Here is a 25,739-nt window from a genome sequence, read left to right on the forward strand (position 1 = left end):
GAGGTCCCTTCCAGCCCTAATGTCTATGAAATCTATGAAATCAAAGCTCTCCAAATCTTTTCCAAAGATTCAGAGCTTCAAATCAATTTGGACCTTTTTCTTAGTCCCCTGATTTGATCTGGATTTGGAGATTCGGTCACTGAATCTGGCTGAATCTCCTCCAAACTGAATCAGCACCCAAAGCTTTGCACACTCCTAGTATCAATCTCTCTATGGCCATGCCTGGACCATAGTAGCAGGACTACCCAGTGAGAGTGGGCCTAGTATGTCTATCTACTGCCCTGGATTGCATAGTCCAAACCTGGAAATACACAGGTAAAGCTGCTCCAGGTGTCTCTTTGATGCTGATGCCACTCTTGAGACCGTGGTCTTCAGTGTGCTTGGGAACAATAGCTGGGGATGGCCTTAGTTTGGCCTCACGGAGGCACTTCTGAGTTTTGAGCATAGCTCAGGGGGCAGGTAGGCAGAGCATGAGCAAGAAAAACCAGACAAGACATACTACTGCAACAGTACAGACGTGTTTTATGTGACACTGCATGTGAAAGTAAATGGGAAAGTTCTGACAGCCTGGAAGGCCTATAAAAAGACATCTATAAAAAGATGGATAGATAAGAGCTCTTTGTTTATTCTTATTCTTTCCCATAGGAATACCAGGGTAAAAAATTAGGCTCCTTGTCCCTTGTGTTATCTGAAGATGGGTATTGCAGCAGTTGGCCATTCCTACTAGGTACGTGCTTCAAGGACAAGACCAGGCTGGCACTCCCCTAGTGCTAACATTCAGAGTGCCTGGGGCCATGCTGCAGAGGGAATTCATGCCTCTCTCCACTCACTTTGTCCAAAGACTGCCTTGCCATCACACACTTTCTTCATAGCACCAGGTAAAGCCTGGGTAAAATAACAGGTCATTAATACAATTAACTAAAGCAGCAGATGTAGGATGGCCAACTTTACAGCGAAGGAAGGGTGGGTGAACAGCAATCTACCGAGATTACCACTGAAGCTGGGATGTCTCAAAGTCTCAATCCCACTGACATCCAATGACGAGCGGGCACCTAAGTCCCCTAGGCTGTTTTGAAGATCTCAGCCCATACATTTATAGAACCACAGTTGCAAGTAAGTCATTCTCTTTTCCCCAGACATTTATCTCAGAAGATTCCAGTTTTCAGAGTCAATGCTGGAGCTTGCAGCACTTCAACAACTCTGGTTAAATATAGCTGGTAAAAGCCTTTGAAACCTGAGCTGACTGGTATCAAGTGGCTCAAAAGAAGCTTTCACAAGTGTAACCAGAACACAATGTCATGGGGGTCCCAAACAGCGTTGCTCTAGGAACCAACTAAAATAATGTCCATTAAACCATCAATGGAGTTTACAGCCACAGAAGAACAAGTGTAGCTGAGAGGGGAGTTTTGAGAGCACAAGAGGGCGTGGGGAGTGTGGATCTATAGTAGATAATGGTTACAGACGATGAGGGAATGATTGTTGCAACTGCCTTACACATGTTATATTTTCTTTTCCACTAGATGACAGAGTGATTTCTAGCGCATGAATTGCAGGCTGGTAGATAAATTGGAGGAGAAGGTACGTGATCTGGAAATACAGACTTTAGCACCATGCAGCACCTGATAAAAAGGCCACTTCCTAGTCAACCAGATTCAGGAACTGTTGCCATAATTTCCACAAGGGGAGGATAGACAATAAGGCAACTAGAGACAGTAAATATTAAAGAAGCAGACTGGGGATTTGTGACCAAGAGGAGTAAGAAAATAGGAGGACATTCAATTCAGCTGGAAGAATCATTTGCAGTGAGTCAACTACCAGGAGACCTGCCTTGAGCGGAAAAGAACAGAAAACCCCAGGGAACAGACTTGGTGGACAACCTTGAAGTATGAAACAAGCAATTACTGTTCACTGAACATCATTAATGACTCAATTTACGAAGAAGAATACACAAAGAATTCAACCACAGACACAAAGACAACATGCTATACTCTTTTCCAAGAACAAAAGATAGAAAATATGGTGGCAAGACTGGGTAGGATTATGAAGTCATTCAGCAGTTGCGATCATGCACAATGGAACGAATGATGTGATGTCATATGGAACTACAGATTATAGAATCTGTGATTTTGGACGAGAACTGAAGAACAGGAAAGACCAAGTGATTTTTTTTAAGAGAACATTCCAGTTCCGAGAGCAAATGACGCCAGCAAGCCCTGAAGTCATTGGCTTCAGGATACCTGTGAAGGTGAAGCTTCAAGTTTTGAGGGAAGATGTGAGTATATGAGTGGGACAGGCATTGTGTAGGTAGGAGGGCTCTCAAGACCATTCACAGCTGAAGACTAACAGGAGCAGCTACAGAGGTTTGTAAATTCGCAGGAGGCTGCTAAGGAGACAAACGTTCTGCAAACTCAAACTCAGTGTGTCATGAACAAACTGAACCGACATGGCAAAAAATGTGAAGAGAAGGAATTTTTCAGCTGTTTATGTATCAGGGCTGGGAGTCTAGGGAACAAGCAAGAGGCAACCTACATTTTCATTCATGTAAAGAAATTTGATATAATTAGCATTACTGAAACCTGGTCGATGATTCATATGACTGGAATGTTAAAATCTCTGTGAAGAAAGGATAAAGTAGATAGAACAGGTGCCGGGGACTCAAGATACACACCATTGCTTTATTTAATGATAATACAGAAATATGGGATCTTGAATGTGCCTAGATCAGTGTGCTCCCTAAAGGGGCTTTCATACGAGGAGAAACTAAAGCTGCTAGACCTGAAGAGATGAAGGATGGTTTATTCCTACTGCATGAGAAATAAATATGTTACTCTAGTCCATTAGTAATGTAAGAAAATATTAAACATTATCTATTAAGGATAAACATTTTAAAATCATAAGGTCTCAATACATGGTACCCAAGAGTCCCAAAAGAGCTAGCTGAGGAGTCCTCTGGCTCGCTGATGTTGTTTTAAATAAATCTTGGAATACAGAGGAAATTCCCAAAGACTGAAAGTGTGCTAATGTTGTGCCAATATTCAAAAAGGGCTCATTGGATGACCCCTGTAACTATGGGTTGATCAGTCAAATATGAACCCCAGACAAAACAATGAAAAAACTGATATGGTATTAAATTAATAATGAATTAAAGGATAGGGATATACTTAATGCCAGTCAGCATGGTTTTGTGGACTACAAGTATTGTCCAACTAACTTGTCTTCACTCGTTGATAAAAATACAAGTGCAGAAATGTAATTTGCATCACGGTGTCCGATTTAGTACCATCCGATTTAGTTTTAGCACTGACTGTAGAGTATCTATAAAGCACATGATAAATGCTTTATGGATTGTTTAACTGGAAGATCTAAAACAGGATTGATCAATTATGTGTTATCATCAAATGGGAGTACACAAGAGCCTGGATTTTTCTTAACCCCTCTGGGAAGATGTGGATTTGTGAACTAGCTTGGGGTAAGTATATCCACAACAAACAACTGCATGGGACTGTAGAGGTGCTCCTGCTGCAGCTTTTATCATAAGGTGTACTGCTTCTCCAATCACCTGCATAGTCCGGCTTTGCAGGCATTGGTATGGGTCTGCCATTATTCAACATTTTCACCAATGATCTAAAAGGAAACATAAAATAGGGTTTTTGTCTAGTCACCTCTGGTGTCTATACATGAACACACAGAGACTGGGAAACAAGCAGGAAGTCCTCACACAGTCCCAAAACTATGACATGACTGAAATCACAGAGATCTGGTAGAAGCTTGCATGACTGGTGCACTGTCATGGATGGGTACAAACTGTTCAGGAAGGACAGGCAGGGGAGAAGAGGAGGAGGAGTTGCACTTTATGTAAAAGAGCTGCATGACTGCTCAGAGCTCCAGTATGAAACTGGAGACAGGCCTGTTGAAAGTCTCTGGGTTAGAGTCAGAAGGGAGAGCAACAAAGGTGATGTTGTGATGGGGGTCTGCTACAGACTGCCAGACCAGGAGGAAGTGGTGGATGAGGCTTTCTTCAAACAGCTAGCAGAAGTTTCCTGATCACAGGCCCTGGTTCTCCTGGGGGACTTCAGTCACCCTGACATCTGTTGGGAGGGCAATACAACAGTGTGCAAGAAAGCCAGGAAGTTTTGGGAAAGTGTTGAGGACAACTTCCTGGTGCATGGGTTGTGGAGGCCAATGAAGGGTGGTGCTCTTGACCTGCTGCTCACAAACAGGGCTGAATTGGCGAGGAATGTAGCAGTGGATAGCCACTTGGGCAGCAGCAACCACAAGATGATTGAGTTCATGATCCTGAGAAAAGGAAGGAAGAAGAGCAGCAGAGTAAGACCTTGGACTTCAGAAAAGCAGACTCTGACTCACTCAGGGGACTGATGAGGAGGATCCAATTTAAGGTACAACCAACTCTCCTGGACTCTTTTCCCCCTCAAAGAAACCTTACTGAGGGCGCAGGAATGAACCATCCCATTGCATAGAAAGACTACTGAATACGGCAGAAGACCAGCTTGGCTTAGCAGGGAACTCTTCCGTAAGCTAAAACACAAAACAGAAGTTTACAAGAAGTGGAAACTTGGACAAATGACTAGGGAATAGTATAAGATTTCATCCATGCTCAGGCATGCAGGGATGAAGTCAGGAAGGCCAAAGTGCAGTTGGAGTTGCAGCTAGCAAGGGATGTGAAGGGTAACAAGAAGGGTTTCTACAAGTATGTCAGCAACAAGAAGAAGATCAGGAAAAGTGTGTGTCCCCTACAGAATGGGGGAGGCAACCTAGTGACACAGGATGAGGAAAAGGCTGAAGTGCTCAATGCCTTTTTTGCCACAGTCTTCACAAGTAAGGTCAGCTCTCAGACTACTACACCGAGCAGCAGAGTTTGGGGAGGAGGTGAGCAGCCAAAAGTGGCACAAGAACAGGTTAGGGCAGGCGATTATTTTGAGCGGAGGGCTGCTTACTGAGTTTTGGCAAGCCATCAAAGCGCTGCATGACAGGCAGCCCAGGGCAGATTAATATTACATTTCTAAATTTTTTATGGGCCCCACAGGCCAGACAAAATGGCTTGGTGGGCTGCATTTTGCCCACCCCCAGGGTTAGGGACTAGTTAGAAAAGCTGGACATGTACAAGTCCATGTGGCCGGATGTGATGCACCCAAGGGGGCTGAATCTTTGAAAACTCATGGTAGTTGGGAGAAGTCCTGGATGACTGAAAAAGGACAAATAAAGTGCCCATATTTAAGAAAGGAAGAAGGAAGATTCAAGGGAACTACAGACTGGTCAGCCTCACCTCAAACTGGAGAGAGTCCAGTACAGGGCAAAATGGTTAGGTGGCTGAGGCACGTGACTTATGAAGACAGACTGAGGGAACTGGGCTTATTTAGTCTGTAGAAGATACGACTAAGAGGGGATTTAACAGCAGCCTTCAACAACCTGAATTGTGGTTCCAAAGAGGATGGTGTTGGAGAGTTTTCAGTGGTGGCAGATGACAGAACAAGGAGCAAGTCTCAAGTTGCAGCAAGGAAGTTTAGGTTAGATATTAGGAAAATTTTCTCCCTAGGAGGGTATTAAAACACTGGAACAGGTTACCCAGAGAGGTGGTAGAATCTCTATCCTTGGGAGTTTTCAAGACCTGGCTAGACAAAGCTTTGGCTGAGATGATCTAATTGGGGCTGGTTCTGCTTTGAGGAGGTTGGACTAGATGACCCTCCTGAGGTCCCTTCCAACCCTCATTTTCCATGATTCTATGATAAAATCACTACCTAGAAAATTTGCAGATGCCAGAAATATTAGTGGAGTGGTAAATGATACAGGTGGAACAATATGGATTGTTCAATGAGCATAGCCCATTAAAAATGCATTTTAATACAGCCAAATGTAGAAGTATGCATCTAGGAACAATGAATGCAAAGCATGCTTCCATGAGGCAAACATTTTGGAAAGCAGTAACTGAAAAGAGCCCAGAGTGGACACGCAAGTCACCAAGTGCAATGGTATAGTAAAACAACTAATGCAATCCTTGGAGAAGACCTGTAATGAGGTGATTTTATCTGTCTATGGTATTGATGGAACCAATTCTAGGATACTGCATACAGTTCCAGTGTCTGCATTTTAAAGGGTATGTTGAAAGACAGAAGAGTATTCAGGAAGGAGCCATAAAAATGATTCAGGGGATGCAGAAAATCTTTTACGATGAGAGGCTTAAAGAACTCTATTTGTTTAACTTATCAGAAAGAAGATTGAAAGATGGCTTGAATGCAGCATGCAAGTCTACAGCAGCAGGGAAATTACTGGGTACTGAAAGGCTCTTTAATCTAGGGGAGAAAGGCACCGCAAGAACCAATGGCTGGAAACTGAAGCCAGAGAAATTACACTTAAATATAAGACATGCATTTTTCTCAAGGAAGGTGATTAATAACTATAAACAAGCTATCAAGGAAAGTGGCATGTTCTCCATTTCTTCCTACCTTCAAATTACAACTGAAGGCTTCCATACAAGAGGTGCTGTTCTTGGACTTAAGGCCTTCTGATGTACTGGAGGTTGGGAAAGGTTAGTTAATGGCCTCTCCTCAACCTAAACTTGTTAACAGTATGAGCTTTGATGATAACTGGAGCTTCTGAGCTAACTATTTCAACACGGACAATGACAGGGCTGCTCCCAGAGCAGTGGAGAACTATTAAGTCTCTAAGAGCAAAGAGGAAAGCTGCCATTTTGGGTAACAGCAAGATGACTACTATGGAAATATAACTACTCAGGGGAATTCCCATGTGATCTTATTTTGCAAGCACAGCAGCCACAGTGGAAACAGCCTAAGCTGGACAAACCTCTTTTAAATAGTATTTCTCATTCTTCCTTAACTACTGTGTTGATAGCTCAGCTCAGATAATATCTGAACACATTTCTTCACGCTGAGCCTCATGGCCCTTTGGGGACGTGGGTGTGATTATCAGTGTGTGTGTGAGCATTATCTCCCATGCCAAAATCATCTCTGTGTTGACTCATTATATCAAACACTTTGCTCTCTAGTTTTAAGGAGAAGGCAGCCTCAGTTATTTTGTTCAAAAATGTCCATCTTCCTACGCTTGATTCCCTTTTTATGATTAATTCAGAGTTTAGAAATGTGAAAGGACTGCAGTTGGTGTATAGGTGGTTTCTTTGTTGTGCTCAGCTCTTAGCTGGCGGGATCATCCTCCCTTATAGCAAAGAAATTTAGTCACCAATTCAAATCAGTGGGGGGGAATAGCAGGGGTCTCAACTGCTTCACCTGTGGACTTTAGCTCCCTTGTGAGTGACAGGACATTGAGATGCCATCTTCATTCAACTGTGCGTTTCCCTCACATGGTTCCAAACAATGCATTTCCATTCTGCTCTGAATGGATGCCCTATTCCTGGGATGAAACAGCAATTTATTTTCTATTTTCATTCAGCACTGCTTCTCTCACACCGCTTGACTGTAGGAATAGTTCTGAAAGGAACTGGAAGTCTACATAACTCAGGGGTTGGTAATGAATGCCAGAGCCTGGCACTTCTGGGCTGCCTGTTCATATACAGTCTCTGTTGTTGGTGACCAAATACTATTATCAGATGGCTGTTCAGCAACCTACAGCAGGTGAATGACTTGGTGCTAAATGTCTGCTTCTAGCAGACAGGAAAATACATCATGACCATCAACACAACTGGGCCCTGTCTTCGAAGTTAGGTCAAGGCCTGAATAGTCTATGGTGAATTAATTTTTCTCTTTTTTTCTGGAGAGTCTCCCCAGAGAAGGGTAGACCTGGGTACAGGACACAGACAGAAATGTGTGCTAAAACTGCTGTAGTTAAACAGTGATGTGCAGTCCTTTGAGCTGTCAGACTGGCACTGAATTCACACACACACACAAAATTAAGTTAAAAACCAGAGAAAAATCTAAGTTATTTGGTCCAAATTGTGGCAGTGGCTGATACTCATAATCAGGCCAAGTAGGGGTTTTTTTTTTTTTAATTGGATTGAAACTGAGCTTACAGAAAAAGCTGCACAGGTTAAAAGTGGGGGGGGGGGAACCCCGCTGTGTTTCTATGACAACAATTGCAGTAAAAGCCTCATATTGCAATTTCACTTAACACGTTAACAACTTTAAAGAAACAAGTAAAACATAAAACTTTATTCGTTAAATTTGTCCAGGATGGGCCCTTGTTGGGATGTAATTGTTCTGGCCAGAGTAGGGGCCGCTGGTCATATAGGGATTGGTCCAGGCTTAGGAAGTACAGTAATACAGAGTTAAATTGCAATGGATATTCCATCCACCATGGGATCTGGGTCATTTATGGACAAGAAATTAAACCCTGACCCCAGTGAAGCCAACTGGAGTTTTGCCATTGACTTCAATGGGCCAGGACTGCAGGAGCACATAGCAGCCCTAGTCACTAATCAGACCCCACTGAGCAAGACAGTCTGCAACACATAAGAGAAGGAGGCTCCCTGCCCCAAAGAGGTTACAGTATTACATCCAATGTTGGTAGTCAACCCAAAGTCAACTCTCCACAGCAGAACTCAGGCCCTAGGCAGTGAGGCAGCATCGGGCCTTTGTCCCATGTAGATTCAACTCATGGCCCAGAGATTGGACTTTGTCCACAGAACCTGACATGATAGAAAACATTCTTAAATTTGGCAGGAAAAGCAAGACTCAGGAAAAATTTTAACTTGCTTGTCTGTGGTGAAGGGATAAGAAGCATGGAATGAGCCAAGATTCCTCCATAAAATGCCTCTATCATATGCTGAGATGAGAAGCAGCTGATGGGAGAAGTTGGCTTAAGTGCTGTTGGATGAATGACACCTCAGCATGTATCTGTTCATGGGTAGGCAGGGAACGGCAGCAGAAACCGCCAACTGTGAACAGGGGGATGATAGGCTGCTCATTCCAGGATCATTACATAGGTAGTAAAATAATGAGGCTGCTGGCACACTGGCTTAGTGAGCTCACTGCTTTGGCTAAATTAATCTTCTTGCTTTCCCAGCTCCAAAATCAAACTGCACTATGAGTTTGCCCCACCTGAGAGACATGGCTCTTCCCATAAGATACCACAGATCTAGGCCTAATACTTTTTGCTTTATGTGTCCTTCAGATCACCTTCCTCATGTTTTCTGCTTCATGTTCTTCTGCTATGCTTAGTAGAATCCAGGAAGTGCCCTCAGAGGCACAAAATCATTCCAAAGGAGACGGAGCCACTTGGAGCTGTGGCCACATTCCTTGCATCTATTATCGGAGAAGGATGGTATAGAAGGAACATGCCCTACGTGTGAACCAGGGCATGCTGGGTGAGCCTTAGGCTCCCTCTGCCCTGTGCAGTACTGCAGACAAATGCCACAACCTTGCCCAGGTTGCTGTCTATACAAAGGAGCGGATTTAATGTTGTACTCAGTGTGCAGGGCAGGCGACGCTGTTAGGAACCTGGTTACAGCAGCTCCTGGGGTCTTTGCTCCTGGGCAAACCATGTACAAGTTACAGCACCTTAGGCAGGAGTCTACCCTTGCACTAACTCATTGGTTCATGCAAGCTAAGAGATGCCATATCAGCTGGAGCGAGCTGGAACACACTGTTCTCTAGCCTGTTTCCCTCCCTATCCTACACCCAACTCACTCCTGCCATAGGCTCTGGGGGTGGACTTGCAGGACATGTCTCTGCCAGCACTCCATATGATGGAGATTCCTCTGTGCTGAGCATGCCCTCAAGGGATGCCTATGGGAGGTATGCCCGCTCCCCCTCCCCACAGCTAGAACGTCCGTTCTGAGCAGAGGCCAGACAATCTCAGTCTGAAGCGTAATACATCTCAAAGGCTTTTTGCAACTTTAAGAAAAGCAGCTGCTCCCCTCCCACCATTCCAACACAAGCCACTATATTCCCTGATGACCTCTTTATGGCAACATCCTACCTGTAGTGTTTTAGTAACAGTCCAATCAGCCAACTGTGCCCATCCATATATTCCCTGTGCCAATCTTTGTTCTGCCTTGTCCAGCTTCTAGAAGCCAACTCCAAACAGTAACCAGCACTGTTGCTGTGAGCAGCTATTGAATCCATGTCACTTCTCAGAGGTGCCTATTAGGGATTTCTTTCTATTCCCAGTGCTCAGTGACTTGTAAAAATCCCTCAATCTCCTTGTAACTCAGACTCCATGTCTATTGGCCAGAACCCAGTGAAATAGCTCTTAAGCCAGCTATAAACTTTTGATGGCTAGAGCCCTGCTGCTAGGATACCCTGACCGGCATCGTAAACTTCTTTACTTAATAACCTTAGGTGCTGACGAGTCAACTGCTTGACTGTAGAGGAAATTGGCTGTAGACAACGCTGGGATCCGAGGGAAAGTGATACCCCACTGGCAAGGACAGTTCGTCCCTTCCCCTTCTCCCACCTGCATCTTCTGTCCACTCTCTAATCTATTCATTACCTACCATTATGGACCCAAATCCTTTCCTTTAACTACACCTGCAGTCTATCATGCCCGCTCTCCAAGTGGTGAAGGGGCAAGAGTATATGTGGTGGGGAGATCAGACTGGTACAAGGAGCTGGAGGTGGGGGGACTGGAGACTGGCATTAAGGGGAAGAAAGACAGGCTGGGAAGGAGACTATGTACGTTGTGTGAGACAGAGAGGGTGACATCATTGCCTCTTGAGATCAGGAAGACAGGAGAAAGGAAGGGTTGTCATCCCCATTTTGTAGATGAGGCCCAGGGAGATTTACACTCATCTGATGCCACACACAAAGTCTATGACAGAGCTGGGAACCGAACAGAACTCAGGTCTTTCAAGACTGCCCTTCCTCTCATGCTGCCTTTCCCTGCTTATCCTCTGTGTTTCACTGTTTCTCCTCCCCTTGCTGCCTTCCCTTCCAGTTCATAACATATTCCATTCCACTTTTCCTTCCCCTGTGCTCCCTCACCCCTGGTCCTTGGTGCTCTACCAATAAGAGCGGCAGATAAGTTTGCAGAGTTGATTCAGCTTCACTGTTAAGTGAATCAATGCCTCTGCTGACTGTTCTCAATCACCGTGATCAAAGTCAAATCTGGGATTTGTGTATTATCACTATTATTATTATAATAAGTCTAAGTTAAAGCAGAAATTGAGAGCAATGTCCCTCACAGACACATCAGGGTTGCTATGACAACCTTTAATGTGTCCAGGGTATAAGTACTTACAACCTTTAAAATGCTACAACGGTAGAATATAAAAATTCAGTCTTAAATCTTCACTCTTGGCTGAAAGTTGGAGTGGAAAGCTCTTAGCCTTGGAACAGGGTTGTTGGTTGTGGCCATGTTGGTCTAAGGACATAGGCAGGCAAGGTTCTTTGAGCAGATGTAATAATATCTTTTCTTAGACCAACTAAATAGTTGGAAAAAAGTTCTTTGAAAGCTTTCGGGCACAAAACACCCTTCTTCAGGCATTGGGAGACTCTGCTGTTCTTCTGAGTTGTGCCTGAAAGTTTGCAAAGAACTTTTTTCCAACTATTTTGTTGGTCTAATAAAAGATACCACATCTATCCAAAGAACCTTGCCTAGCCTTGGAACAAACATTCTACCTTAAAAAGGCAGGTGAAAAATCAGTTAACAACAGAGACCAACAATGAACTAATGAATACTGCAAGGCAACTCCCCCCCACAAAAAAAACCCCCATAAGTGGGGGTGTTTTACTTAGATGGTTTTGCACACCTTCTGAGTTGCAGCTAAAGATGAGGACAGTATATAAGGTTTCAGTGGAGAAAATGAACAGTGATGACCCTTAATCTTAATGCAAAGAGGGGCTCTACACTGCAAATGAAATTGATATGTGGATTTTTTTTTTTCTTAGCAAGATGCAGGGCTTATAAATCTGAGTTGGCACATCCTTCCCAGAAGTTGTTATTTGGAACACTGGACAGATTTATACTGATACTTAACACTCCTATAGCAGCTTCCAGGATCCCAAAGTGCTTTGCTGATTGTAACTAAGCTTTGCACTGCACTGCCACATCCTGTGTTATGGAAGTGGCAAGGACAGTACTGTATGCTTAAGTGAGTAGATCAAGGTCACAAGGTGAATTGGTGGCAAACAGAGAAATGAAAACCCAGGAGTTTCACTTCCTAGTTCCTGCTCTGATCAGTACATATATTCCTTTCTTAAGATGAAAAAGAGAATCCAGGAGTTCTGATGCCTGGTCTCCTAATAACAAGTCAGTGTTCTTCCCTCTTTGCATATTAAACTGCAAAAAAATTACTTGAATTTGATTAGCCACTGAAACATTTACTCTGGAAAACTCTCTTACCCAAGAAGTACAGAGATTTGAGACCACATATGGAAGAATACAGACATACATATATGGTTCATAGTTTACAGTAGATTTAAGAATATGTTAATTCGGTCAACCAAATGCCAATGCAGTTCATTTCCATGAAAGCAAGCCAGTGTCTGCCTGGATCTTACTTACTGTGTGAATTACACTGACAACTGTGATTATAATATTCTTACCAATGTCATAACTGTCAGAGAATATTCTTAATTGATTATATAAATAATGCACATTAATTTTACAGAACAAGCTAAGGAATATTCCCTTCCAAAAGAGCTTTTAATTTAAGACCCGCATACCATATCTGGAGGAGAGGAAGACCAAAAACCAGTACCACACAGGACAGATGAAGTAACAGATCTCTGGATACTCAGTGATAAGTCCAAAATTGGAACCAGAATGTTGGCGGGCATCTGTACAGGGAATTAAACATGAGTGTGGTTGCATGGCCATGATGACAGGATTGGGGAGCAAGGACAAAGGGCCAGATTCACATTGGTACTTGGGCACCAAAAAATGTACATGGGTGTTTAGCTGGATTTCCAGATTCATAGATGTTAGGGCTGGAAGGGACCTTGAAGATCAAGTCCAGCCCACTGCCCCAGGGGCAGAAGTCAGCTATGGTCAAAGAACCCCCAGCAAGATAAGCATCCAAGTGTTTCTTGAGTAAGTCCAGAGTAGGTGCCTGCACCACATCCGTGGGGAGTCTATTCCAGGTCTTGGGGGCTCAGACAGTAAAGAATTTTTTTCTTATGTCCAGCCTAAAATGGTCTTGTAGGAGTTTATGATTGTTGGTCTTGTTTTTCCTTGGGGCGCGCTTGTGAACAGACATTCTCCCAGATCCTGATGAACTCCCCTTGTGCAATTATAGGTAGCTACCAGGTCCCCACTGAGCCTGCACTTTTCCAGACTGAAGAGTCCCATGGCTCTCAGCCTCTCTTCATAGGGCCTATTTTCTTGCCCTCAGATCATGCACGTGGCTCTCCTCTGGACTCTCTCTCAAGCTTCTCAACATCCTTCTTGAATTGTGGAGCCCAGAATTGGATGCAGTACTTCAGTTGTGGCCTCACCAAGGCAGAGTACAGCGGGAGGATGACATCCTGAGATTTACTTGAGAAGCATCCATGGATGCAAGCCAGGGTTTTGTTTGCTTTACCAGCTGTGACATCACATTGATGGCTCATGTTCATCTTGTGGTCAGTCATGACCCCCAAGTCTCTTTCAGCCATGGTGCTAGCAAGTGTAGTGTTGCCGAGCCTGTAAGCATGCCACGGGTTTTTTTTCCCCCACCCTCCAAGGTGGAGTACTGAATGTTATCGGGTTTGTGTCTGCTCGCTTACTAAGCTTATCCAAGTCAGCCTGGATCACTAGCCTGTCTTCAGGTGTGGACGCTGTGCCCCAAAGTTTAGTGTCATAAGAACTTTAGTTTCAAAAGAACTTCAGCGCTTAACGCACTTAACTCCCACTAAGAGTCTATGGAAGTTAGAATCCTAATCTGCTGCACTCCCATGAAGTCTACCAGATACATCTATGCATCTGTAAGCACCTAAAGACTCAAGATAACCAATTGGTCACTTAGGATTCCCTTGCCCATAGATACTGTCTTTTTGCTTTATATTATTTACCTGCAGCTATACAGGAATGGGGTTTCAAAAGATGTCAGAAGAAAATTTTGGTTGAAATGAATTTATAATAATAAAAATCTTAAGCAACTTAACTATAAAAAAAAGTCAAAGCATCTAAGAAACAGAGGATCCTCAGGAACAGGAGCTGACATCATTTTAGGCCAAAGGTTCAGGTACAGTTTTAATACCCTAGGTGAAGGGATGGCAATCTACAACCTGCAGGCCAGAACCAGCCCATGGAGCCACTGGATCTGGCCCACAGATGTGGGACTTTGGGGGCATTCAGTGGCTGGGGGGGCATCAGCTGTGGGCACGCTCCCTGTGCCACTGTGGGCACAAGTACCAGCTGTAAGTATTTCTCCATGCTGCCACAGAGATAAGCAGTGGTGGCAGTACAGTCATAGCAGGGGCAGATCTGGGGTGGCATATTGGTATATTTGTAAGCACCCTTCAATTCCTGCTCCACCCAAAGTTTAAAACTTACCTAGCAGTGGCAGCATCATTTCTAGTCAGGCAGTGCTGAAGAAGTCAATTGACTATAGGGTTCATTATCATCTATGTGATCCCCTCTAACCTCTTCATTCCACAGGTATTAATGAACCTCTCTTCTTTCTAATGGTCTTGGTGTTCCACCAATCAAACTATCCTTTGCTCTGCCATTCTGATATTAGCTGCTCCTGGTAATGAAGGTCCTATTCCACAGCCCTGAAGATTGTTTTTAACTCACTCCAACAAAGTTATATTTGATTTTGCTTAAATCTTAAACTGAAAAATACAGCCTTAGACCCCTAGCACATTAGTAAATCTTTTAGTCTATTTTTAACTGGAGAAACATATAAGTTGTTATTTTCTATGTGATGATGTACCTCACCATCTACACTGCCTTCTCAAAATTCTAGATCCACCCATATGTCTGGAAGGACATCTGATTCAGAAGGATTAGTACCATAACAAAAGGACAATTAGGTGAATAGACAACGATGGAAGCTATTTTACTAGCATCAGTGGGTAATGAACAGGACACTAAGAAAAGGGCCTACTACTGTTTAACATCTTCATCAAACAGCAACTAAGGAAAAAGAGAAGTAGTTAGTAATGTTGCCTGAAGGCAGGCAAAAAAATCAGGGCAGGATGGCACCTTAGAGATTTAGAACCAAGTGCTCTGCCTAAGGAAAGAGGGATTCTAAGAACCACAAGAAAAGGTGTTAAGAAGGCCATCTAATCCAATCTCCCCTCCTTAAGAAAGGAACATCTATGCCTAAACCATCATTAAGACACAAGTCTATCTAATCTGATCTTAAACACTTCCAATACCAGAGATTCCACAACCTCTCTAGGTACTTTGGTCCGGTGCTTAACCACCCTCATAGGAAGAAATTCTTTCTAGTATCTTATATTCTAACAATCTAATATCATAACATGTTAGGTTACACTAATATTCTACAATGATTATTTCATCAGAAATTCTGATAGAAATGATTGCCAAAGGAAGAAGGAATTACTTACAAGGCTGGTTGGTACAAGAGTTGGTATAGCTAGTTTGCATAAACTTAAGAAAAACAAAAATATAGGATGAATTTCAGGAAAACCTGTCTGGGATTAAGAGCTCAATAGTTCTCCCCAAGGAACTGAGGCACACACTAATACCTGGGGCATTTTTAAATTACAGCTGGAAACCTCTGAAGTACTCAGGATGGGTGTCACTCTTGTCCAGTGAAGTTTATAGGAATTTTTTTCACATTAAATGGGAATGGAGATAAACAAATGAGAAACACTTTGGAAAATATGTCTGCACAGCATTTAATACAGAGGATGCTGACTTTACTATAATGCAAATGAAGACAGACATTTGGTAACATGGAAAAAAGAAAGAAGTAGAGGTCAGTTCTTTATTAGAACAAGGATGATTAAATAAAAAACTTGATTTTCATGGTGAAGTATCTATGACTGTAAAATACAATGATAGAAGCTAAAAGTGAGAACCACAGAAAGCAGCTGCAATTTGCAGCCCTGGCTCCAAAAGTTAACTACAACTAGTAATACTTTCTAGAGCTTGAATCTGTCTTAGAAAAGAGGTAAGTGCTTATGGGGCACCATTTTAAAGGTTTTATTCCTAAGCATGCAGATTTAGGTCTGAATTCTTCTCTCCAGTCTAAACTCCAGAGTTCATGGGCATGAGCATGCGGGATTCTTGGGTAGAAAGATGCTACACAAATGTGGGGGATCCTTAGGTAAAAACATGCTACACAAATGCTGTTCTTCTGCATGAGGTTCCTTGTAGCTGTCCATGGAAGTTCTGCATAGAAAACCAGTATAGGGTAAGTATTAGAGAGAAGGATTTGTGTAGCAGTGTGTGTGCGCTTGTCTGTGGCAGGGACTACTGAAAAGTGTGCATCTATTCTAGCACAAAGGTTCCAAACCTATCAGGTGATGAGCCCTTCCTCTCAAGCGGTTAGCACCTTCAGCTCACATTGACATCAGTAAGAGCACAGAGTCAGGCCTGTATGGCACAGCGTTGTAGGACCAGACAACTGCTTTGCCACAGAGGCAGCAAAAATGCCAGTGGCAGCTAAAGGTTGAAAAGGTCAAACTAGACAGCAGCAATGGCACAGGGCAACTTGTCACCACCATCAAGCTGTACCTGTCAAATGGGGCTTTATTTGTGTGTCACATAAGCTCCAGAACAACACTTAAAGAATCTTAACTAGGATGGCAGGAAGCAAATTAACTCCAATTATCTGCATTGGGATTGGCTAGGTCAGTCTAACTTCACAATGCATTCAGCCAAACAAGGATGTTCTTATACCTGTCATGAAGCTGAACTAAGGGTCGGATAACCCCCTTAGCTTAGAAATGGAAAGTAGGAGTTAAACTGCAGAAACAGCACATGTTTTATTAGGGAAGTTGTATAATCCTCTCTTCCTCAGATGAAGGCTCCTTTGTATTATTTCTTTGCACATGGTAAGATGCAGCTTTTAGGGAATTGTTGGTCAGACAGGAAACAGAGCAAAGGATAAATCGTTCTGTAACCAAGAGTTCTTTACACATATAGGCAAAAGCTTCTAAAATGGTCAGAATTTAAGCCAGGTTTATGGAGGGGAAAAAAAAAAAAAAAAATCAGTCAAGTCAGAGCTCCTGATGGAATAATACTGCCCTGGGAATGGAGGGTGCTTGGGAAGCAGTAATGACACACCAAACCTCTCACAAGAAAAGGCCTGGCCCTTACAAGCCCTGCCATGTAGTGCACTAGACAGGTCCATGATTTTATGACTTTAGTGTGCTGGGAAAAACCAGACCCTAAGGCAGGTAAACAGACCTCATGGAACAATCTATAGGGAACACTCCAATTTTCTTTTGGTTCTCCTACAGGGTGGGATTTTGAGGTGGCCTGCCATTATTAGGCCCTTCATTTATAAGGAATCTCAATGTCCATCTTCACATTTCTGACAAACATAGTGTCATAAGAACTTCAGGTGACAGAGCGGTATCTGAACTACTCAAAACTTTACCAATATCAAAACTCATGCTATCCATGCAAATATATATCATAGGCCCCTGTTGGACATCACATATGATACAATTAAAGTGTTTGTAAATTATACCATGACCTGTAACATGTCAGACATTCAGCCAATTTATGGCATGATAAAATGGCAAACCAGTCACAGAGATATTCAACATATACTGTGGAACATCTTTGTAACCGGTTTTATGGTACCTTAAATTGAATGTGCAGCATGTGTTCTAGACACAGACAATGGAGGGGCAATAAACTATTTGTCAGCATTAAGACCAGAATAGTTCTGTCTCAGGGCTGCTCCCAGCCTTATCCCAAGGTTCAGAAACAGGACAGCCCTGGGTCTTGAGCTGGGCCTGGAACTGCCCTGGTCCTGACACTGACCATCAGCTGATTGTTGTCATCAGGCAGCCCTACAAGCTGGGAAATAGGATCAGGGGCAGCCTCAGAATCTGCTTCAGCCCTGGCAGTCACACAACTAGGATTTGAAAAATGTTATGCCCCATCCTAGATATCACACATCCTGCCAGGCTTGTCTGGCATGACAGGACACATGATTTGTGGGATGAGGCATAAAATTCCTCAGATCCCAATTTAATGTCTGCCAGGAGCCACAAGACCCCAGAGGATCACTAATAAGGCTACAAAGTTCTTTTAAGTTCTTTTAAGTTCTCAGCCACTGGGGGCTTCATATTGCTTAGTTTTGTCTAGGATGGGATCATAATTCCCTAATGATTGGTCCTGAGCTACTAGAAATCTGCATGTCATGTAGGCATCTTGAGTGACCTGGTTTTCAAAACACTAAGACCCCAACAGTTCTTCCTGACCATCTAAAACTGATGAACAGTGTATGTCCTCAAGCAAGAGGATCAAAACTTCCTGGTGTTTACTAGCCTGGTGTAAAGTATTTCTGTTTGAAAATCTTGGTAACAATAGAAATACTTATATACATTCATACACAGACAGATGCATTTGAAAACTACACACAAATAGTCAGATAAAGATAGAGACAGATTCAGACATTTGAAAACTATACACAGTCCTACATACCAACACTTACAGAATGCATCTTGAACTGGAAACAGGTACTTGCAATGAGATACTCTGTCATGGAGCCTCAGATCCCCATAGAACTGTGAAGACATCTACTCTGATGCTAAGAATAAAATCAGACAAGGCAGTGCCGACTTGTGCTCAGTACACATTTCATATGCTGTGCTGAAAAGGAACTTTGTGGATATGCTCTTTGAAAAACAACCATAAGACATGAAGAACAGAAGAATGTTTCCATTTTTTAAAGCCTGTTCCTCCCAAGTCCCATCCCCCAGAGAGAGAACCCCACTGCTATTCCAAAAATTTACAACACCTTTCCACAGCTCTTGGAACAGGTACTCAGACAGTAAAAGTCACATCAACACCCTTTATTTCAGAAGATTAGAAAAACCCTCACTGTCCACTGATTTTTCATTTTTCCCCCCAGCAGGGACAGGATCAGAACATTATGAAAAAAGCAAAGAGTGCTGAGCACCAATTGACTGTCTGCACACAAATACATGCTTGACATTGCAAAGCTACAGGTTTACAGGAACAGCTCCCTCACAGTCAGGACCTAAATCTGTAATTGTATCTCCAGGTTTTGAGAGGTTGCTCTTATCCAAAGATCACATTGCTGTATTTCAAACACAGAACATTCACATCCCACAGGTGTAAAGGTGCCTTTCAGCTACATGCAGCGTGTGTTTGGTGTTGTAATCGCAAATCCTGTAAGAGCAAGGCCTTTGCTTGTATTTTAATAAGGGTACCATAGATTGAAAATGTTTCATGTGCTTTACTTTTTCTATGACAAAAGGCTTGCTATAGCTGACTTAGAACAAAGGTCCATGTCGTCAGAGAACATGATGTGTTGCCAACCACATACTCTGTTAATGGTCTAGTGGGGTAATGACCATTGATAAAAGCAGAAGGCTAGGCTGGGTGGCACCTTAGAAACTAACTGGTTCAGAGATGCAGGAGCTTTCATAGACAACTTCAGACAAAGTAGGTTGTTGCCTATGAAAGCTCCTGCCTCAGGAGGGAACCAGTTAGTCTCTAAGGTGCTATACTACCCTGCCTTTGGCTTGACTTCAGATTCCCATGGCTAATTAATTACCCCTCTGACCATTGATAAAGTGGTTCCACAGAACCCTCCTTCCTTAATATCACCACCATGGATATTCGTCCTACATGCACAGTTTGCAACAGAGAAAGCAACTGCATCAAAGCACAGGCAGCTGAAGATCTGCTCCAAGACCCAAGAACAGCCAACTACAACATTAAACCAAACCAAAACACCAGGCTCTTCAGGTCAGCCAACCTGTGCTCACTACAAATTCAGAGTGGAGAGAAGAGGTGGCAAAGGTCATCTTGACGGTCTCTACCTCCTAGGGTGACTGGTACCAGCCCTATCCTCGACGCTAGGTAGAACAGCCTTGATTTTTCCTGACCTGATCTAGTTATTTGCATAAGCCCTGGAGCAAAATGATTGACAACCCTTCCAGTGTTAGCATAGCTAGTATAATTGCAGAAGCTATTCTTATCCACTGAAATATCTAATCTTAGCAAGATACAGTATTTTTCTCAATAATATGCAGCAACAGTGAATTTCCACTCAGATGCATGTACACATATACACACAGGCCACTGGCACTTACTTTTGTTGGTAAAAGTCCTTCTTGTCTGCTGACCCCAGGCTCTGAAAGACAAAAAATACAAATATTTCTTTAAGTCTTTTACTTCCAGGCTGTGAGTTCAAACCTGGCCATTGCCACAAGCAGCTAAAAACCAACTGCCCAAGAGCTCCATCCCAACCTGTGTGAAATGGGCAGGTGTTTCAGTCCTGCCCTGAATGGAGATGTGTTCTCATGACAAACATCATGGATTGACTCCCTTGTGGGTAGTCTCAAGTGGGAACAGACAAGTTTCGCCAAGGCAGGTTGTGCTGCTAAGGTCCTTGTGGCAGGAGTCTGAGGATGAATAGGGGGCTCTGATGATCAGCACCATTGCCAATGCTTGCCAACACATTGGGCAGAGGGACAGGTCTCACAACCTCTGCATTCAGATAAGCAGAAAAGCCACCAGGACCAAGGCACTCAGTGCTATTTGAATCACTGGCTAATAAAGACACCTTCTAACTTTCCTATGTACAGCCCTCTGTAAGGTCAGTAAGTGAGGCACAGGGTGAATTCTGCAGACAGTGAAGCGAGTCAGATGCAAGATGAGAAACATGCCCAAAGTCCCACAACAAATTTGTAGCAGAGCATGGGAATGAACCCAAGTCTCTCAAGCCCCATTTGGTGACTTAACCATGAAATTGTTTCATCTCAAATCAACTGTATCAAACCTCAAGCAGAGATCTGCGAATGGGCATCAGAGATGGTCTGGCATGGGGCAAATTTCCCATGTGCTCTTGTTTTCCAAGTGCAGCTGACCTCCTGTTATCTCATCAACAACACAGTTTACTAAAAATTAGAGGGAATGGCAAACCACCTGCTCTGTGACTCACAGCTCTATGTTTCCCAAGCGAGCTCAGCCTGCCTCAGTCTTTCAGAAGGAAATGCTGCGGGAAAAGCTCAGAAAGGCCCTGGGTTTGTACACATGCAAAATCTCCCTTGTGAGGAGAGACTAGTGCTAACCTACTGCTGATTCTTCTTTGAGTGTGACAGAGCATGTCTGTGAAGGAGAGGGAAAAGCAGGTGGGGAAGTGTGTCCTATTGTGTGTTTGTAGGTGTAGTGGATATAAATAAACGGCCCATGGTTTTGCACAAGCTGACCCCTCCTAGCCACCAAGGAAGGCTGATAATGGGACATAGTAGAAGTGGATCTATGCCAATCCCTTCCTTTCCATGGGGATGCCCAGCCCCAGTGTGAAAGACAGCAGTCACCACTGCCAGAGTGGTGTTACTAGACAGATAGAGACAACAACCTTGCAGCAATCCTTTGTTCTGGACTGGGCCCCATTCCTGACATGGCAAAACCTTGGAGAAAAAGGAACAAACCTAAGACCAAGAGTTTGCCCCAAAAGAAGCCAAACAGTAGGGAGTCACGCACCTGGGGGCACTTCCCTCCAGCAGCAAAGACCAGACCCAAACACATATTGGCTGAGGTAAGGGAAAGGTAGCATGGTGTCCTATGGCACTTCCACCAGCAGATGTGGATAGCCAGATGCATGCATGCACACACACGCAAATATACACATAAATTACAGCACCAACCTGCCTAGCAAACAGACTCAACACCTTATGTTACCCCTTTCTCTCTGCATGGGGAGCAGGGGAGGGAAGGCAAGACACACAGACAGACCAAACCTTAACTTCAGCCAGCCCAGTCGTTCCACTGCTAAAAACCCTCTCCTCTTTTACTGATGGCTCTTTGCTCTCTCTGCTTTTCTCCTTTTCCAACTCTCCCTCACCCAAAGCAAAGGCAAGGATGGTTCGGCAGAGACGATACAGCCACCTGCTTTGGACCAGCCTGTGAGCAGCAGCAGCAACTGAGAGCGAAGGAGCAAATGAGTGTGCATGCATACTAGGAGCACGCTTGCACTCTGGAGCTGGTGTTGTACTTCCACGTTGTGGTTGCCAGGCAATAGCTAAGGCTACCTCCAAAACAGTGAGAAGCCACTGGGCAGAATACTAATCAATGGAGCAATCCCCCAGCAGCATGTATAAAATCAGCCTCAGCAGCTAGACTGAAGCAACTGGTTGTTTCTAATACTTCTCTGGAAAAAAAGGGAAAAAAACAAAAGCTCAAAGGCTCCTGAACAGGGAAAATTTTAGCTGTTATAGAAGCCTCTGTAGTGAAATAAATCTGTCATCCTGTGCCCCACTCACCCCTGGCTGTGCACTGAGTCAGCAATGGGAGTAAGCCCACCCTGGGCACTTTAACCTGCAGGTGCCGAACTGTGCTTTCCCTCAGCAGAGCTGCTCAGGGCACAGTTGGACCCAGCGGGTGAGTGTGTATAACAATAGCACATGGAGGCCTCAACCCAAACTGAACTCCTACTGTTCTAGGTGCTGCACGTATGCACCATAAAGTTGCAACTCTGCCCTAAAGTCTGTACTCCCAATGCAGGCAGGAGAGATAGAAGGCAGAAAAAGTGGAACAGCAGCAGCATGACTTGCCAAAGATCAAGCAGGTTTGCAGCATGGCTAGGACTAGAAACCAATTTGCTGCCTACCCTACTAGACCAGGCTTCCACTTTTCTGACTCTCAGGCTTCCAGTACCTGTCCTAATACACTATGCAGGAAGCATGGGAGAAGGGTGGAGATGTCCCAGTGCTTGGTGTTCAGGAAGTTTTCCCTGGCACCCTCTCCAGAGGTTGACCTGCAAAGTGTGAGTATGACCAGTCAGAAGTCTCCTCTCTCAGAGATGTGCATTCAGCCACTGGATTCTTTTGGCAGCTTCCCACTCTTTGGCCTGTGTTTAGAGAGCACTGCTCCCAACCCCAGTGCTGCAGTGATGAGTGCCATAGAAATACCTATCAATAAAATCACTCTCCTGAAGCAGTACGCTCGGATGGAAAGTCTGAACTGTGACAGAAATCCACCACCCAGCAAGAGCGTTCTGATCACATGGGGAAAGAAAAAGAACGCACCACTGTGTCACGTGGACCAGGGGACACTTTACACATACCACACCCAGCAACCCTTGGTGACACAGGCTCTTGCCTACTACCGGAAGAGCAACTGAACATAGGCAAATGCATCCTCAATAGACACTGAAAGAATGAACCCTACACAATTCACATCAGCCAGGTTTCTTGAGACATGATGGGAATGTGAACATGAGTGGAATAAGGACATTAGTGGTATGGAGGGGCTTCCGTATGAGGAGAGATGAAAGAGGCTGCGCCTATTCAGTTTAGAAAAGAGACACTTGAGGGGGGACATGACAGGGGTTTACAAAATACTAAATGGTAACAAGAAACCAAAAATAAATATTTATTATTTACTCTCTCTCTCTCAGTACAAGAACCAAGGGTCACAAAATTAAACTAATAGGTAGTCAGTTTAAAACTAACAAAAGGAAATTATTTTTCATACAACGTGTAATTAAAGTGCAGAGCTCACTATCATGAGTGTAGCAGGGCACTAGGATGCCTGCTACTGGCAACAGTAATATGGGCTCAGCTGCCACTCACCAGGGCAGCAGAGGTGTGGGTTGCCGAGACAACCAGTTGGGTCAACTGACCAGAAGGGGGCAGGGCCTGGCCTTTATAAACAGCCAGGCTGAGGCTGGAAGGACAATTCCCTTCTGACAGCCAAGGAGGCCTGGAGCTCTGCTGGAGCAAGCAGGGCAGGCCTGATAGACAAGGCTGATGGCCTGAGCAGCGTCAGCATAAGGAGACTGGGTGGAGGAAACCCTAGCAGGGATATGTATAAAGGATAGCCAGGCTGGTTTAGGATTTGTGTTATAGCCAAGGGGCTTTGTGTTTTCTGTTTTGTTGTTGTAACACTGGAGGACTGAGCAAGGCTGTACGGGTTGGAGGAGGCCTCATAGGAGCTCCCCAGCAGTGGGGGGGGTTCCTAGCACTGAAGAGAGCGCTACATTTTGGGGTGTCCTGACCCCAGCCCCAGTGTGGGCAGTATCGGGAGAAGCCTAGTGTGGGCGCAGGCAAGAAGCCCCAGGGGGGCACAGGACCCGAGAAGGGGTCTGGGGGCCAGGTAAGGCCGAGGCTGCCTGAGCCCCAATTACAAGAGGGCGGGGAGTGCGAGGCACAGGCCCCGGCGCGGGCGACGGTACAAGGGCCAGGCCCCGGCACGGGCGACGGTACAAGGGCCAGGCCCCGGCACGGGCGACGGTACAAGGGCCGCGCGGGAAGCGAGGGGGCACCAGTGAGGGCACAGGCAGGCAATTGGACAGAGCCCTAGTACAGCAAGGCACTGTGCCAAGGAAGGCAGGAAGGCAGCCTCCCTTTAAATGATATTTACCAGCAAGACGTGGTGGGCGAGATAGAGGGTGCATTTGGGACCCGATTTGGCACAGTAGGTAGGGGCACTAGGGGAGGTCACGGCACCTGTAAGGGCGCCCTGCCACAATGAGATATTGTGGAAGCTGACAGTTTAGCCAGATTCAAAAAGGGACTGGACAATTTTGGGAGGAAAGAGGCATCAGTAGCTATTGAGCATGGAAGTGAGGGGCACAGCCTCTGAATGAGCACTTCCTAGATGTTACATGCTGGAGGCTTAAAGTGAGAGAGGAACAGTGGAAAAAAAATCTGGTCATACACAGGTCACTCTCCCTTTCAGCATCCACTCTGCCATTATGTGACACAAGATACTGGGCAAGATGGACCTATGGTTTGACCCAGTAAATGGCAGTTTTTATGTTATGTGCTCCCTGCCCAGTCTGCTTCTCTGCTTTCTGGTCTCTCCTATACGCTTCTGTGCTGCCTGCCCCTCCCCAATCTGCCACATTATACACAGAAGTTGCCCTTGCCACTTGTGGTATGCATGCCATGAGTTGGCCACCTCTGACCTAAAGAGTCCTCACTTAAAGGCTACAGTCCTGCTACTGTGTTTCATACCTACTGATTGACCTGCGCTGCCTGGACTTGCCATATCCCCCTGATGCTACTGTCATATAAATAGAAGGGATGCACACACACACTCCCTCTGTCAGCTCTGGAGAGGGTCAAGTGAACTTGGCAGTGAGTTCCACAAGGTGATTATGTGCTGCATGAAAAAACTTCCTAATAATTGCCTTGTGTGTCTCCAGTACTGTGAAAGCTGGTCAATAGCAAATCCCTATTTATTTTTTCCCCCACCATTCATTATTTTATAGGTCTTTATCATCTCCCTCCTCAGTTGTCTTTTCTCTAAACTAGAAGTCAACAACAGTCAACTATAAATAGGTCCAAACCAACTTTCACTGAAGTCAATGGAAAGCCACTTAGTCATTTTAGGGGGAACCCTAGGTCTTTCAGAACACTGGGGTTGTCTGTAGCAGGAATTTTTACACACATTAATAATAACACCACTTACACAACCTTTTCACTTTTTCAAAGTGCTATGCACACTGTCTCCACAATCAATTCATTTTAGAGAAATCTTAAACAGTTACTCCTTAGTTACAGAAAGTCTAGGAAAATCAGATTTCTTGAGCAGGAGCCCTGTTTTATCTTTATGGAGGATCTGAGGATCTCTCCGATATAAAGATATCCAGGTTCCATCTCCAGCTGATTTTAAAACTCTTTAACAAAACAAATAAGAAAAAGCAGCTTCTAAAAATCAGGAAAAAGGAGTACAGGCATACCTCGGAGATATTG

The 25,739-nt window shown here is 44.3% G+C and overlaps 1 protein-coding gene across 4 annotated transcripts in view; it reads right to left on the minus strand.

The window, feature by feature from the left end:
• LOC109313402 (ankyrin repeat and fibronectin type-III domain-containing protein 1-like) overlaps positions 1-25,739 on the minus strand; it is a 538,031-nt gene that overhangs the window by 129,219 nt on the left and 383,073 nt on the right. For 3 of the 4 annotated variants that reach the window (XM_019539945.1, XM_019539947.1, XM_019539944.1), the window contains one exon: positions 20,127-20,167. In XM_019539945.1, coding sequence (XP_019395490.1) covers positions 20,127-20,167 — 41 coding nt within the window. Of the gene's footprint in view, positions 1-20,126; positions 20,168-21,779; positions 22,007-25,739 lie in introns of those variants that run through there. The other variant, XM_019539948.1, reaches the window with a different exon arrangement.

This window comes from Crocodylus porosus, unplaced genomic scaffold (genome assembly GCF_001723895.1).
Source record: "Crocodylus porosus isolate Cpor-Errol unplaced genomic scaffold, CroPor_comp1, whole genome shotgun sequence".
NCBI classification, from domain to species: Eukaryota; Metazoa; Chordata; order Crocodylia; family Crocodylidae; genus Crocodylus; species Crocodylus porosus.